The 15,167-nt window shown below is 43.0% G+C and overlaps 1 protein-coding gene across 3 annotated transcripts in view; it reads right to left on the reverse strand.

The window, feature by feature from the left end:
- nbeaa (neurobeachin a) overlaps window positions 1–15,167 on the reverse strand; it is a 534,111-nt gene that overhangs the window by 102,496 nt on the left and 416,448 nt on the right. For all 3 annotated transcript variants that reach the window (XM_055636835.1, XM_055636837.1, XM_055636834.1), the window contains 3 exons: window positions 14,003–14,120; window positions 13,466–13,568; window positions 4,022–4,137 (listed from right to left, as the gene is read on the reverse strand). In XM_055636835.1, coding sequence (XP_055492810.1) covers window positions 4,022–4,137; window positions 13,466–13,568; window positions 14,003–14,120 — 337 coding nt within the window. The remainder of the gene's footprint in view (window positions 1–4,021; window positions 4,138–13,465; window positions 13,569–14,002; window positions 14,121–15,167) is intronic.

Raw genomic sequence — 15,167 nt, forward strand, 5'->3', positions numbered from 1 at the left:
AAACTAAGGAGATGGTGGTTGACTTCAGGAGGGCGGGAAAACAACACCATACACCTCTGCACATCGATGGAGCTGATGTGGAAAGGGTCAGCAGCGTGAAGTTCCTAGGACTCCACCTGTCAGATGACCTGATGTCTACAACCAACACCACAGCACTGGTCAAGAGAGCCCAGCAGCGACTACACCCTCTCCGAAGACTACGTAAAGCAGGTCTCCCCACTACACATCTACGAACTTTTTATAGGGGGACAATCGAGAGCACATTAACCAACGGCATCACTTCCTGGTTCGGGAGCTGCAAGGCGTACGAACGGCACCAACTTGACAGGATTGTGAAGACCGCCAGCAGGATTATTGGTGCTCCACTCCCCTTCTTGCTGGACATATACAGGAAGAGATGTATCAACAGAGCCATCTCCATCATCAAAGACCCCTACCACCCATCGCAACACATATTCTCCATCCTGCCATCTGGGAAGAGGTACAGGAGCATTAGCTGCAAAACCAGCAGGATGCTCCTCAGCTTCTTCCTGCTGGCTATAAGACTGATAAACGGACTTAGCCCCCTGCCAAAGTATCGCGCACCAACCATCAACCTGGACACACTGCAGCAGCTGTCGATCGGAACGCCTGTTGATGTTTAGTAGAGAGTAGAGTGTTTAAATTTAAATTTGTTCATGATATATGTCTTTTTTATTTCTATTTATTTGTTGTTATTTGTACTGCACACTGAATGGACACTGGTTGAGCAATGTTTTTTTGTTTCCTCTGGGTATGTGAGTACTCAGGAAATGACAATAAAGATATACTGATACTGATACTGAAGAAAACCCACAAGGAAGAATGTGCAAACTCTACACAGACAGCTCCCGAGGTCAGGATCAAACTGGGTCTCTGGCGCTGTGAAGCAGAATAGTTTTAGATTTTATCCTTGTATAAAAGGTTATAAACGGAATAGAAGCAATAACAACGTTGTTTTTCACCACAGGATTTACAAATATAAAAGTATTTTTAATAGCTTTAATTAAAAATACTAAAAGCTGTACGTTACATTATTTAATGGAAATGTCAATGAAAGCGATCGCTTGTCAATTTCAATGGCCGCCCACAATGAAATTAGTAGCCTAGGTTTCTCAGAGACTACTGCAGGGAGTTAACATGTAAACATTTTAGACTTTTTTCCAAGACAGCCTTTTTTTCTGTATACCTGTTTGCAAAATAACTTTAAAGTAGTTCTCTAGTTCCTGATCAAAATCGCGTTTCAACCAATTGGCCCATGTAACACAAATAGTATTTCCTAATTCATCATTTGCATTATATCCAATTTTCTTTAAGATGACATGCGTTATATCAGAACCACCTTTATACATAAAAATTATGTTGGCTGCTTTTCCAAAGCCGTATGAAATGTAAATGGAGTCAATGGTGGGAAGGCTGGTCTGTGTGATGGACTGGCCTACATCTACGACTCTGCAATTTCATGAGGTCTTGGGCAGACCTGTTCCCAAACCAAGCAGTAATGTTTTCATTTTGGTGCATTGTTTATTACAATAAGATTGGTTTATATGTAATTAAAGTTTTAATAAATTCATTCCCCCCCCCCCCCCCCCCCCCCCCCCCTTATTTGTAGTGGGGAAGGCTGCAAAGTAGTGCCATGATTTCAGTGAGAGTGCTGAATCACCAACAGCATAGTTAGGTTTTACATCAATAACCAAGCTATGCATTCAAACCACATTCACAGTGCAATGACCGCAAATGCTGATGGCTTTTCTCGCAAAATCTGGCCAATGAGTTCCTTTAATTCTTACCTCACCATCAAGCGGATAAGAGTACAGAGGAGATTGACAAGGATATTGCCTGGACTTCAGGGCCTGAGCTACAGGATGAGGTTGGGCAGGCTGGAACTCAGGAGACTGAGGAGTGATCTTATAGAGGTGTTAAAAATAATTTGGGAAATAGTTAGGGTAAATGAACAGAGTCATTTCCCCAAGGTAGAGGAATCAAAAACTAGAGGGCATAGGTTTAAGGGGAAAAAGGAAAGGTTTAATAGTATCCTGAGGAGCAACATTTTCACACAGAGCTGCCAGAGGAGGTAGTTGAGCCTGGTACTATAACAACATGTAAAATACACTTAATCAGGTGCATGGATAGGAAAGGTTTAGAGGGATGTGGGCCGAACACTGGCAGGTGGGGCTCGTATAGACGGGGCACCTTGGTCAGCATGAGCATGTTGGGCCGAAGGGCCTGTTTCCGTGCTGCATTACTTTATTAAGAGGATAACATAGGAGCTTCATAGGTATGTATACACGAAACACAGCTTCAAACTTCAAGACTGATCCACGTGTGCAATTAAACTTAAATTTGTTCATCTCAAATCTTAAGATCTAATTTTTATTTTAACTCTGAAAGAAGGCAGGCAACTGGTACTGATAAAACACTGAACATCAGCCATATCTTTAATGTACTTGAGTATAACACGTTTATAGTTGTTATTCCTCAGCTTGTCTGCATCCCAACATTTAACAGACATTTTGTCATCTCCAGTTCATTAGGAAAGATTTTTTAATGTTTTTTTTCCATGTAAGCAGATCAAGTTACATCTAATTAGATAGCAATAATAAGCACAGTGCATGCTGCAACCAAACCTATACATAATTATTCAGTGTAAACTTCAATCACACACCGATCAGAAAATAAAATAGTGGAAAATGCATGCATTGTTTGGAAACGCACAGCATGTTGTGCCTTTGTTTTACCGTCTGGTACAAACCAAAATCTCCCTATTTTCAAGTATACTTATGTTGCTTTCTATTAATCTGCCACGTCAAGATGTTGCACTGAGCAGAATGCTGTGCCATTCGTGAAATACTGTCTAGCTGCCGTGATCTTGAGTGACAACGCACTAAAATTTCATTTTCTCGTTATTATTTCCAGGCACACTCTGAAAATGGCTTGTAGACTCTAATAAAGCTTCAGTTTTAGACAAAGCTGTCAACAAAGAAATGGCACAGTGAGACTGCAGGATAACCTTAGTAACAATAAATGAATCTACAGTCACAGTGGCAGCTTATGTGTCTCCTGATAAAAATTTAATGTGATAGCCTCAGTATCCATCATGGCTCTGTAGCAGACTTTGGCTGGATAAATGTGAACTATCAAGACAAACCTAGATTTATAAACATGTAAAGAAGAGTACTTTCACAGAGCACATGCTCTGCTGGATCTCCCGGTTGCGAACCACTTTAACTCCCCTTCCCATTCCCGTATCGACCTTTCTGTCTTGGGTCTCCTCCGTTGCTAGAATGAGGCCTCATACAAACTGTAGGAACAGCACCTCATATTCCGCTTGGATCGCTTACAACAGTATGAACAGTATTTACGAGGATGTTGCCAGGACTCGAGGGCCTGAGCTATAGGGAGAGGTTGAGCAGGCTAGAACACTATTCCTTGGAACGCAGGAGGTTGAGGGGGTGATCTAATAGAGGTGTACAAAATCATGAGAGGAATAGATCGTGTAAACGCAGAGTCTCTTGCCTAGAGTATGGGAATTGAGAACCACAGGACATAGGTTTAAGGTCAGGGGGAAAGATTTAATAGGAACCCGAGGGATCATGTTTTACACAAAGGGTGATGAGTGTATGGAATGAACTACCGGAGGAGGTAGTTGAGGCAGGTACTCACGCAGCATTTAAGAAACATTTAGACGGGTACATGGATAGGATAGGATTTAGAGGGATATGGGCCAAACACAGGCAGGTGGGCGTAGAGTACATGGGATATGTTGGCCGGTGCGGGTAAGTTGGGCTGAAGGGCCTGTTTCTGCGCTGTTTGATTCTATAACATTGAATTTTCTAATTTTAGGTAACTAACCAACAACAACCCAGGCTGAAGAAAGGTTCTGACCCAAAAAGGTCACCTGCTGACCCACTGAGTTACTCCAGCATTTGTGTATTTTTGTAGTCAACCAGCACCTGCAGTCCCTTGTATCTGCTCTCTAAAGAGTAGGCTGTCTGTAACGTACCTGCCACTGTGTTGAGGAACATCAAGTATTCAAAGTTTGAAATCTCCCGTCTTTGCCAACGTTGTGTCATGTTGGAGGATTTAAAAAGCTGACGAGGGCTTGCCAATGATATTCTCCTGTTAATTCCAAAAAAGATCGTTATTCAATGGACACATATGATTTCTTCCACATTAAGTAGCAAAAACGTTCAAAACCATTTTCATGTAATTTCCCAACTTCTTGTTTGTAGCAGGAAAGCGCTTTGTTATTGCCTTCAAAGGTTAACATAGACAATAGGTGCAGGAGTAGGCCATTCGGCCCTTTGAGCCAGCACCGCCATTCAATATGATCATTGCTGATCATCCAAAATCAGTACCCCGTTCCGGCTTTTCCTCCAGAGTATTAAGAGTGTTTAATTGTCATATTTCCCAAAATGGAACAATTACATTCTTATTTGCAGCAGCACAACAGATACGTAAACATAATAGTCTGTAAACACCATAATTAACAACAAAAATAACGGTGTTTGGTTGCTTTACAAACTTCAATTTTTTTTTTACTATTATAGCCTGGTTACCTAATATTGCTGATTATTTCTTTATTGTATTATTGATTATTGTATGCCTATTTGTCTGTTATTACATTAATGTTCCTGCAAAGCTGCACAAGTAAGAATTTCATTGTTCTATTGCCGGTACGACTGACTGAAAGATAAGGCATGGAAACAGGCCCTTTGGCCCAACGAGTCCACGCCTGACAATAGATCGCCTGTTCACACTAGGTCTATGTTATCCCACCTACTCATCTAGTCCCTACAAACTGGGGGCAATTTAATTTGACAATCTTGAGCTCTCTCTTGATTTATTTACATCAGGGGTCGGCAACTTTTTTTGCATAGGGGCCAGGACACATGTTGTGTGAGCGGATGGCGGCATCGGTTAAGAGAGTCAAGAGTCCCTTTGGACCCCTGGAGGTCCAACGAATCCGTTTCTGCAGCCATACATTACACACAATAGACCCCATCGCCTGTTCATTTTACACTAGGTCTATGTTATCCCATCCTACTCATCTAGTCCCTAGTCAAACTAGGGGGCGATGGCGATTGTTTGAAGCCAATTTGAGGTCGCAATCTTGGTGAGCCCCCGGTGTCTCTCTTGAGTTTATTTACAGGATCTCTTCAGGGGTCGGCAACTTTTTTTGCACCTGCCGTTAGCCTCCGGGCCAGGACACATGTTTGTGAGCGGATGGCGGGCCACATCTATCGCAATAGTTAATAAATGGTAATAGTAATAATACATACTAACTCCAGTGCAGGGAGAGATTCAAAACAATAACCCCTGCACCCCCCACACACACACCCCAACATAAAATACATACTAAAAAACGCGGACAGGCTGCAGAGGCCGCTGCTGGCCAGAGCCGCGCCGCCTACAGAGTACTAATAATACATACTAACTAACAATAATAATACATACTAATAATACATAAATTAGTAATAATTCATACTAATAATACAGTTATCACGTGTTTATCAATTAGTTTTCTGCAGTTTCCAGATCCCTCTTCTTCTTCTTCTTCTTGCATTTGAGGCAGCAGAGGTTATGTAACGCCCTCCAGGCACTGTACCCAGTTCAATGTGCTGTTGTCGAGGACCGTGAGGTCTAACCCTCCACCAGGGTGGAGGACAGCGCAGTTGAAACTGATGTGTTGCGCTGTTTGCTGGTCTGCTCCACACTCCGATGAACGCAGCCCCCAGCGATGCATGTTGGCGTTGAACTGGCCGACCCCTCTACGGAGCCGGTTCAGGGCGACCCACTCTTTGCGGGGCAGGTCTAATCTGGGCGGGGCTGTGGTGTTCGGTACAACAGTGAATTGCGGAGGTCGTGAAGTCTGTTCCCAGCTGGTTCTCCATGCTCCTAGTGTGTTGAAACCAGAGCCACAGAGGGTCGCTGCGTGACGGGAGAAGGGGCGACGAGATGACAGGCGTTGAGGTCCCAGTTGCTGTGAGTCCAAGACGAGGTGGTGCAGAGGAAATTTGGCGTCCGAAGTACTCTCTGCGAAGCTTGGCAGGTGCGATACCTGCGAGCACCGGCAGAAGATCCGTTGGAGTAGGGCGTAAGCAGCCTTTGATGATCCGCATGGTGTCGTTGAGGATGGCGTCTAGCTTGCTAGTATGAGCGCTGCGGCACCATGCTGGGGCAGCGTACTCAGCGGCACTGTACACGAGTGCAAGAGCACTGGTTCGGAGAGATGTCCAGGTGCCCCATGACGATCCAGCCAAGCAACGCAGGACGTTGTTCCGTACCGAGACTTTAGCATGGAGAGCTTCAAGGTGTTGCTTGTTGGTCAGCTGCCGATCTAGTTTCACCCCAAGGTATGTAGGAAATTGGTTATAGGGTGACCCATTGAGGGTGACGGTTAACTGGCATTGAGGTTCCTTGTTGTTCAGGTGGTTTTTGCTACACTCAGTTTTAGTCTCCAGATCTTAAGGTAGCCCGCGACAAGTTCCATATCCGCTGAGAGCACATCCTCCACGTTCGACCAACTCCTGCCCGAATGCAGTAGGGCCAGGTCATCTGCGTATCCATACTAGCGCGAAGTTGTGCGTGGCAGATCGCTGATATAAAGATTGAAGAGCATGGCGGCCAGTCACAAGCCTGGGGGGACTCCGTTTCTTAGGCGTCGCAGTTGGCTAGATTGTCCATCGCTGGTCTTGAGTCTTGACAAAACTGCGGTTGGCAAACTGCGAGACAGCAACCCAGATCCCTTGAGTCCCCGCGACTGGCTGTAGCGACCAGGGTGCCTGCGAGCCCTGGAACTAGCTGATGTTCCCAGGTTGCCTGCCCCGGGACTGGCTGTAGCGCCCAGGTCGCCTGCGAGGCCCCTGGACCGGCTTCACCGCCCAGGTCACTTGCGAGCCCCGGATCCAGCTGCAGTTGCCAGGTCGCCTGCGAGGCCCCAGGACTGGCTGTAGCACCCAGGTCGCCTGCGAGCCCCGGGACTGGCTGTAGTGCCCAGGTCGCGAAAACTAATTGAAAAATACGCCTGTGGGCCGGATGATTTCGGGTTACGGGCCGGATCCAGCCCTTGGCCCGTTGGTTGCCGACCCTTGATTTACATCTTTGTTTTTACAATTTAATTCAGCAGTTATCTAATGGTGAAGTTAACCCTTGAACTGAGAAATCCCATGACAGTCAAATGTTTGAATTTATGGTGGATAATGTGATTATTACAAAATGTCAGTGCAAAAAGGGCTGAAAAATAATCCTGGAATGTATTGAAGTTGGCTAATCTGTTCAATGAACTAATTCATAAGCCTTAAGAGGATATTTGACAATGGATTCTTTATTCATTTTTAAATAATAACATTTTGTCGGATTCAAAATATATTATCTGCCAAACAGTAGATTTCTTAAGAAAATCCATGTCTTAAACAAATTTAGGAGAATTCACAAGAATTAGTATTCGAAAAATAATTGTATGACATCTGAGGCTCAAATCTTGATTGAATTTCATTCTCATGAGCTTTATACTGGATTATTCTGTGGAAACCGAGCTGAAAGTCAATGTAGTGTAACAAGTTATCTAGAACAGTGAAAGAAACCTATTTTCAAGATGAATTTGTGTAATTAAATAACATCATTATTAATGCCATAAAGCATGGAAACAGGCCCTTCGGCCTAATCCATCCCTGCTGACCAAATGCCCCATCTAATTTAGTCCCATTTGCCCACATTTGACCCATTTCCCGCTAAACCTTTCCTATCCATGTACCTGATCATGTGTCATTTAAATGTTGTTATTATACCTGCCTCAACCTACCCTCTCTGGCAGCTCGTTCCAAACATCCACCACCCTCTGTGTGAAAAATGTGCTCCTCAGGTTCCTATTAAATCTTTCGACTTTTACCGTAAACCTATGCTCTCTATTTCTTGATTCCCTCAGTAAAAGACTGTACATTCACCCTATCTATTCCCCTCATGATTTTATATACCTCTAAGATCACCCTTCAATGTCCTGCGCTCTAAGGAATAAAGGGTTTCAAAGGTTATAGGGAGAAGGCAGGAGAATGGGGTTGAGAGGGTAAAACAGATCAGCCATGATTAAAAGGCGGAGCAGACTCGTTGGGCCAAATGGCCTAATTCTGCTCCTATGGCTAAGTCCTTGCCTGCCCAATATCTCCCTGTAGCTTAGGCTCTTGAAATTTTGGCAACATTCTTATAAATCTCTGCACTCTTTCCAGCTTAATGGCATATTTCTGCAGCAAGGGTGATTAAAACTGAATACAGTACGCAAAATGCAGCTTCACCGACATCTAGTACCAGTGTATCATAACATCCCAACTGCTGTGCACAATTCCCTAACTGATGAAGGTCAGCATGTCAAAAGTCTTCTACACCTCCCTATCTATTTGTGATGCTGGAGTGACTAGTTTCTATCTCGACAGTCAAATAGCTCAGGTAAAATAGAATGTATAACAGTAAAGCCCAAGAACAGGCCCTTTGGCAACAATGTCCGTGCCGAGCATGATGCTAAGAACAACTCTTATATTTCTGCATGTGATCCATATCCCTTCATTCCCAAATGGATAGGTAAATGAAGAGGAAAATGCCACTATCGTATCTGCCTCCACTCTGCCACTCATGGTAGCACGTTCCAGGCACCCACCACCCTCTGTGTAAAATAACTGCACATCTCCTTTAAACTTTGCCCCCCCCCCCTTCACCTTCAGAATGTGCAATATCTTGGTGCTTCGAATATTTGATTTTAATCAACATTGATTTTGTTAACAAACACAAAATGTCAGGACCGATTGATTTCTAACCGCCACACACTAAATCCATGTAAGTTTCAATGCTGAGGGGCTGTTTCCCCAGCGGGCATATCTATAGACACTGTACCAGATTAAAGGGTTGTCAGTATAAACTGGGGAAGATTTCTCCTCTTAGTTTTTACTCTTTGGCGTTCTCCATCCCAGCAAAATGTGGAGGTTGAGATATTGAATAAATTTAAGGCTGATAAGGTTAGAAGGTTGATGGAGTGTGGCATAATGGAACAGCTACTGCTTCACAGCGCCAAAATCCGGATTTGATCTTGACCTTGGGTGCCACATGGGTTTCCTCCGAGTGTTCCGGTTTCTTCCCACATCCCAAAGACATGCGGGTTTGTAGGTTAATTGGCCTCTGTAAATTGCCCCTAATGTGTAGGGAGTGAGTGAGAAAGTGGGATAACAGAGAACTAGTGTGAACTGGCGATTGATGGGCGGCGTGGGTTCTGTGGGCCGAAGAGCCTTTCCATGCTGTATCTCTAAAACTAACTGAATAAAGAGTTATAGGGAAGGATTCCTTCTCTCCAGAGATGCTGCCTGTCCCACTGAGTTACTTCAGCTTTTTATGTCTATCTTCAGTTTAAACCAGCATCTGCAGTTACTTCTTACACAAAGAGTTATAGTAGTTAGGATTGGAATGGGGTGGGGGAAGGGAATGAATTGAAGCCCAGATCAGATCAGCCAGAATGTTATTGGAAGGTGGAGCAGGCTCAAAGGAGTACATGGTCTCCTCATGCTCTTATTTATTATGATTTTTATGTTCTTTAAACCTTCAGGCTTATTCTGACACCTGACTGGATAGACCCGTTTTTGGAATGTATCTAAGTCCTTGATCATGATAATTAAATTGCAAATATTTTTTATGCTATATTGCACTGACACAGTGAAGCAATCGTTAAAATGTCAGAACTCTTTGACATCAATAGCAAGTTCATCATTGTAAATTGGATTAATCATTAGACCTGAACCGGCAGTGAAACTAATGAAAATCTACAGAGGCTCTTGTAGTTGTCTCGTCTTTAAATAATGCATTTTAAATGAATACTAATCGTAATATTCTAACCCTGTTTATGAAAAGCAAACCTACTTGAAGAAACGTATTTTTAAATTAGTCCAAGTTTATTCCAAGTACTTGCAAAAGACCATTGGCATTGTCTTATGGGAGACCAAAGACATTGTCTTATGGGACAGGGAGTGACCTAAAATTATTTTGATGGTCTAGAATATAGACAGATATAACATAGAACGGTACAGCACACGAACAGGCCCTTCGGCTCATAATGTCAGCGCCGAACATTATGCCAAGACCATTTCCTATCTGCCTACACATGATCCATATCCCTCCATTCCCTGCATATCCATGTGCCTATCCAAAATTCTATTAAATGTCACTATCGTATCTGCCTCCACCATGCCCCCAGCAGCGCATTCCAGATACTCACTAACCTCTGTGTGAAAAACTTGCCCCGCACGTCTCCTTTAAACTTTGCCCCTCTCACCATAGCTTTTATGACCTCCAGTATTTGATGTTTCAATCCTAAGAAAATGGTTCTGACTGTCAACTCTATCTATGCCTTTCATACACTACAATTATCAATAACCATGAAGTTGTTAGGTTATGGCTTTATGAATACTAAAGGGTGGTGATTTTGGTAAACACATCTTGCATACATCGTGTTTTAACCGATCAACTGTATATGATGTTGTAGCAGAAGGTTGAACAGTAGAATCACTGTGCAATAATAAATTAAAAACATTGAAATAAAGGTGTATACAGGATTCCATTTCTCAATAGTTTGAACTTTGGGTAAAATAGTAAAAGATAGGGAATAATAATTGATGGTGTCTGAACTGCCATATTAAATATAGGCAATTCATTCAGGTTGCCATTTTTTTTTGTTTTCAGGCTGGTTGTGCATGGTGAATTATTGAAGCAACAACTTACACGATAACCAGCTATTATGGAAATAAGATGGGTTGCAGTCATATTAAAATTATGAATGGTCAGCCAAGTAAAAACAAAACAATTTTTCTTTTTCTTTATAGTATTCCCAGATATCTTTAGTTGGTTTAGAGATTTAGTTTAGAGACACAGCACGGAAACAGGCCCTTCGGTCCACCGAGTCGGCGCCGACCAATGATTTCCATACACTAGCTATCCTATTTTCCTACACACTAGGGACAATTTATAATTTTTATGGAAGCCAATTAACCTACAAACCTGTACGTCTTTGGAGTGTGGGAGGAAACCAAACACCCAGGGAAATCCCATGCGATCACGGGGAGAATGTATTAACTCCGTACAGACAGAACCTGTTGTCAGGATCGAACCTGGGTCTCTGGTGCTGTGAGGGAGCAACTCTACTGCTGCGACACTGTACCGGCGTGGTGAGAATGAGAAAAATGTAAAGTATATAGAAGTACAGTATATCAAATAATGACAGGCATAGTTAGAGTAGACAATCAGAAACATTTTCCCAGGGTTGAACTGCCAAAGACAAGAAGGCTTAAAGGAGAGAGACGCAAAGTTTAAAGGAGATGCAAATGGATAGTTTTTTACACATCAAGTCATGGGTGCCTGGAACGCGCTGCCGGAGGTGGTGGAGGAGGCAGATGCGATAATGCCATTTCAGAGGATTATAGATAGGCACATGGATATGGGATACTGAGTTGGATGATCAGCCATGATCATATTGAATGGCGGTGCAGGCTCGAAGGGTCGAATGGCCTACTCCTGCACCCAATTTCTATGTTTCTATGTTTGATATGCAGGGAATTGAGGTGTATGGATTACGTGCAGAAAGAGGAGACTAGTTATCTTGGCATCATGTTCGGTGGGGACATTGTGGGCCAAAAAGCCTATTCCTGTGCTATACTGTTCTATCTATCTATATTACTAAAAGTCCGATCTTGACCATTTCCTGCTGTTCTGTATATTGATTTTAGAAAAAACGCTGCCTCTTACAGCTGTGATTTCTGGCCATCTTACTCAGAGTCCCCCTCCGCTGCGCAGGACAAGAGGATTTTTCCCATCGATGAAAAATAAAAGTTATTATTGTTTAAACAATTGTGAGATTCTCTCTCCTGAAGGCCACGCCCCTTCCAGAGGGACTATAAAACCCGGAAGTGTTGAGTGCCTCAGTCTCTGCAAGATGGGGGAGCGAGAGGGTCACGTCTCTCAGTCTCAGCTGTGAATAACACTGAACACATGTCTACTAAACTGTGAGTGGTTTTACTGACCTGTCAATGCCCTTAATGTGGTTTGAAAATATAGTTTGGAAATGCTAAAGCTGTGTTGCCTTTGGTTTAGAAATGCTAAAGTTGTGTTGCCTTTGGTTTAGAAATGCTAAAGCTGTGTTGCCTTTGGTTTGGAAATGCTAAAGCTGTGTTGCCTTTGGTTTGGAAATGCTAAAGCTGTGTTGCCTTTGGTTTAGAAATGCTAAAGTTGTGTTGCCTTTGGATTGGAAATGCTAAAGCTGTGTTGCCTTTGGTTTGGAAATGCTAAAGCTGTGTTGCCTTTGGTTTGGAAATGCTAAAGCTGTGTTGCCTAATTAAAGTTGCCTTGCCTAATTAAAGTTGCCTTGCCTAATTAAAGTTGCCTTGCCTAATTAAAGTTGCCGTGCCTTATTAAAGTTGCCATGCCTAATTAAAGATGCAGTGCCTAATTAAAGTTGCCTTGCCTAATTAAAGTTGCCTTGTCTAATTAAAGTTGCCTTGCCTTCTATATAACTAAACGTCTAATCTTGACCACTTCCTGTTTGTGCTTTATATTGATTTTAGAAAAAACGCTACAATGTGCGGCCGTGATTTTTGGCCATCTTACTCAGTCCCGTTCTGCTCATCAGGTGCCGAGGATGTTTCCCATTGATGAAAAATAAAAGAGTTATTAGTGTTTAAAAAATGTTGAGATTCTCTCTCCTGTCAATCACGCCCCTTCTGGTGGGAGGGGGAGGGACTATAAAACCCAGAAGTGTGGGCGTGACTCAGTCTCTGCAAGATGGAGGAGGGAGAGGTCACGACTCGCTGTATTTAGTGGCCTTGCACCCTGCTTGAAATGGAATTTCAAGGAATAGCCGTGAGTCAACTGCCAGCCCACCAGCCATGAGTGTGCTGCCAGCATATCAGGCTTGAGTGACTGAGCTGCCACCCCAAGAATTCATTTGGCCCACAATGTCCATACTAGCCCTCTGGAAACCAGTCCCATCAGCCCACAACACCCATAATAGTACTCCAGAAAGCCCCCACCCCACACTGGCCACCAATATTGGAATTGGTGGAGAGGTGGAATATTTTGTTGGGGGACCAGCCCTCCCGTGTGAACATGGGACCCAACGGGTCCCACTTAGTCTAGTAAGCTAATATAATCAGGCTACTTAATACCTTGCAAGTAACTAATGACGAGAAATAGTCAATGATTTGTTAATTTTTTGTTATATTTGTTATTTATTGAACTCTTTCGTTTTTTCTCTTACCCGTTATGTACTATGTTTACATATTCACGTATTCTATTGTGCTGCAGCAAGTAAGAATTTATTGACTCTTATATTATCATTTGCTGGGTTTAAAAAAATCCTTTAGGAATACTGCATCTGAGATTAACAATTGGATAACGAAGAAATGAAGGTCCATATTCATACCTGGCCTGTGGCAAACCATAACTGGTGCCAACTCCAACACGAGGTAAACTATATACAGCCTTCTTCACTGTAGCTTGGTCGGGGAAATTAAACATCACAGACGCTGCGGAGAAAAAGAAAAAAAAATGTTTTAATTGAATGATACAACAAAGAGCAGACAAATTTAAAGCAGCATTAGAAGCATGCATTTACATTAGCTTAGTTTAAAGATACAGCATTGAAACTGGCCAGTCAGCCCATCAAGTCCACGGCGACCATCAATCACCCATTCCCATTAGTTCTATGTTATCCCACTTTCGCATCCACTCCCTACAGACCATTGAGGCCAATTAACCTACAAACCCGCACGTCTTTGTGATGTGGGAGGAAACCCAGCCGGAGGAAACCCACCAGGGAGAACGTGAAAACTCCACACATGCAGCACCTGAGGTCGGGATTGAAGCCTGGTCTCTGGCACTGTGGGGCAGCACCTCTACCAGCTGCGCCACCAATCTAAATAAGTTTACATCAGAAAACTAAACTTGTAGTGGTACATACTTCTGTTGGCCATGAAAACTTCCAGCGCTGTGTTCTGGAGGAGATGCCGTCTTGAAAAAACAGCCCGTATTTCGCTGAACATCCATTTTCCATGCAAACCCTCTGTGTAAGCAAGGACCTAAAACATGAAAATACCTTAATATTATTGATTCACAGAGCACAAGATGCAAACGTGAGAAAAATCCCTGGTCTAAGTTTACATTTGTGAAATAAATGCATAACAATGTCAAACAGGCACCTCATCTTCACAAAATATTGAAGTGACATGAATATATAGAAAATTTAAAAAAAATAAACTAATCCTTTCATTTTTTTTGGTACAATTGAATTGGTATTTTTCACAATGGCTAGTGCATGTTGAGGCAGGATGCTGCTCTGTTATTTTGTCAGAGAGCTCTAATTCTCCTGTGTGAAGTGACACTATAATGTCCATATTTATTCCTACCATCGGGAAGAAGGTACAGGAGCCTGAAAACCGTGACCTCCAGGTTCATGAGCAGCTTCTTTCCAGCAACCATCAGGCTCTTGAACACTGCCCAGCACTAACCTCAGCAACTATGAATTAATGTGGTGTATTTGATTGCGCTAAGGACTTTGGTTTTTGCACCAGTATTCTGCGTGTTATTATATTGATTTAAAAAATATATATATATATTATCTGTGTGTATTGCATTTATGGATCTGTTAAGCTGCTGCAAGAAAGAATGTCATTGTTCTGTTGGTTGTACATATGGACAATAGACAATAGACAATAGGTGCAGGAATAGGCCATTCGGTCCTTCGAGCCAGCACCCCCATTCAATGTGATCATGGCTGATCAGCCACAATCAGTACCCCGTTCCTGCCTTCTCCCCATATCCCCTGACTCTGCTATCATTAAGAGCCCTATCTAGCTCTCTCTTGAAAGTATCCAGAGAACTGGCCTCCACCGCTTTCTGAGGCAGAGAATTCCATAGACTCACAACTCTCCGTTTGAAAAAGTGTTTCCTCATCTCCTTTCTAAATGGCTTACCCCTTATTCTTAAACAGTGGCCCCTGGTTCTGGACTCCCCCAACATCGGAAATACAAGCCCAGCCGCTTCATTCTCTCAGCATATGATAGTCCTGCCATCCCGGGAATTAACCTTGTAAACCTACGCTGCACTCCCTCAATAGCAAGAATGTC

This window comes from Leucoraja erinacea, chromosome 6, assembly GCF_028641065.1.
Source record: "Leucoraja erinacea ecotype New England chromosome 6, Leri_hhj_1, whole genome shotgun sequence".
Lineage (NCBI taxonomy): Eukaryota > Metazoa > Chordata > Chondrichthyes > Rajiformes > Rajidae > Leucoraja > Leucoraja erinaceus.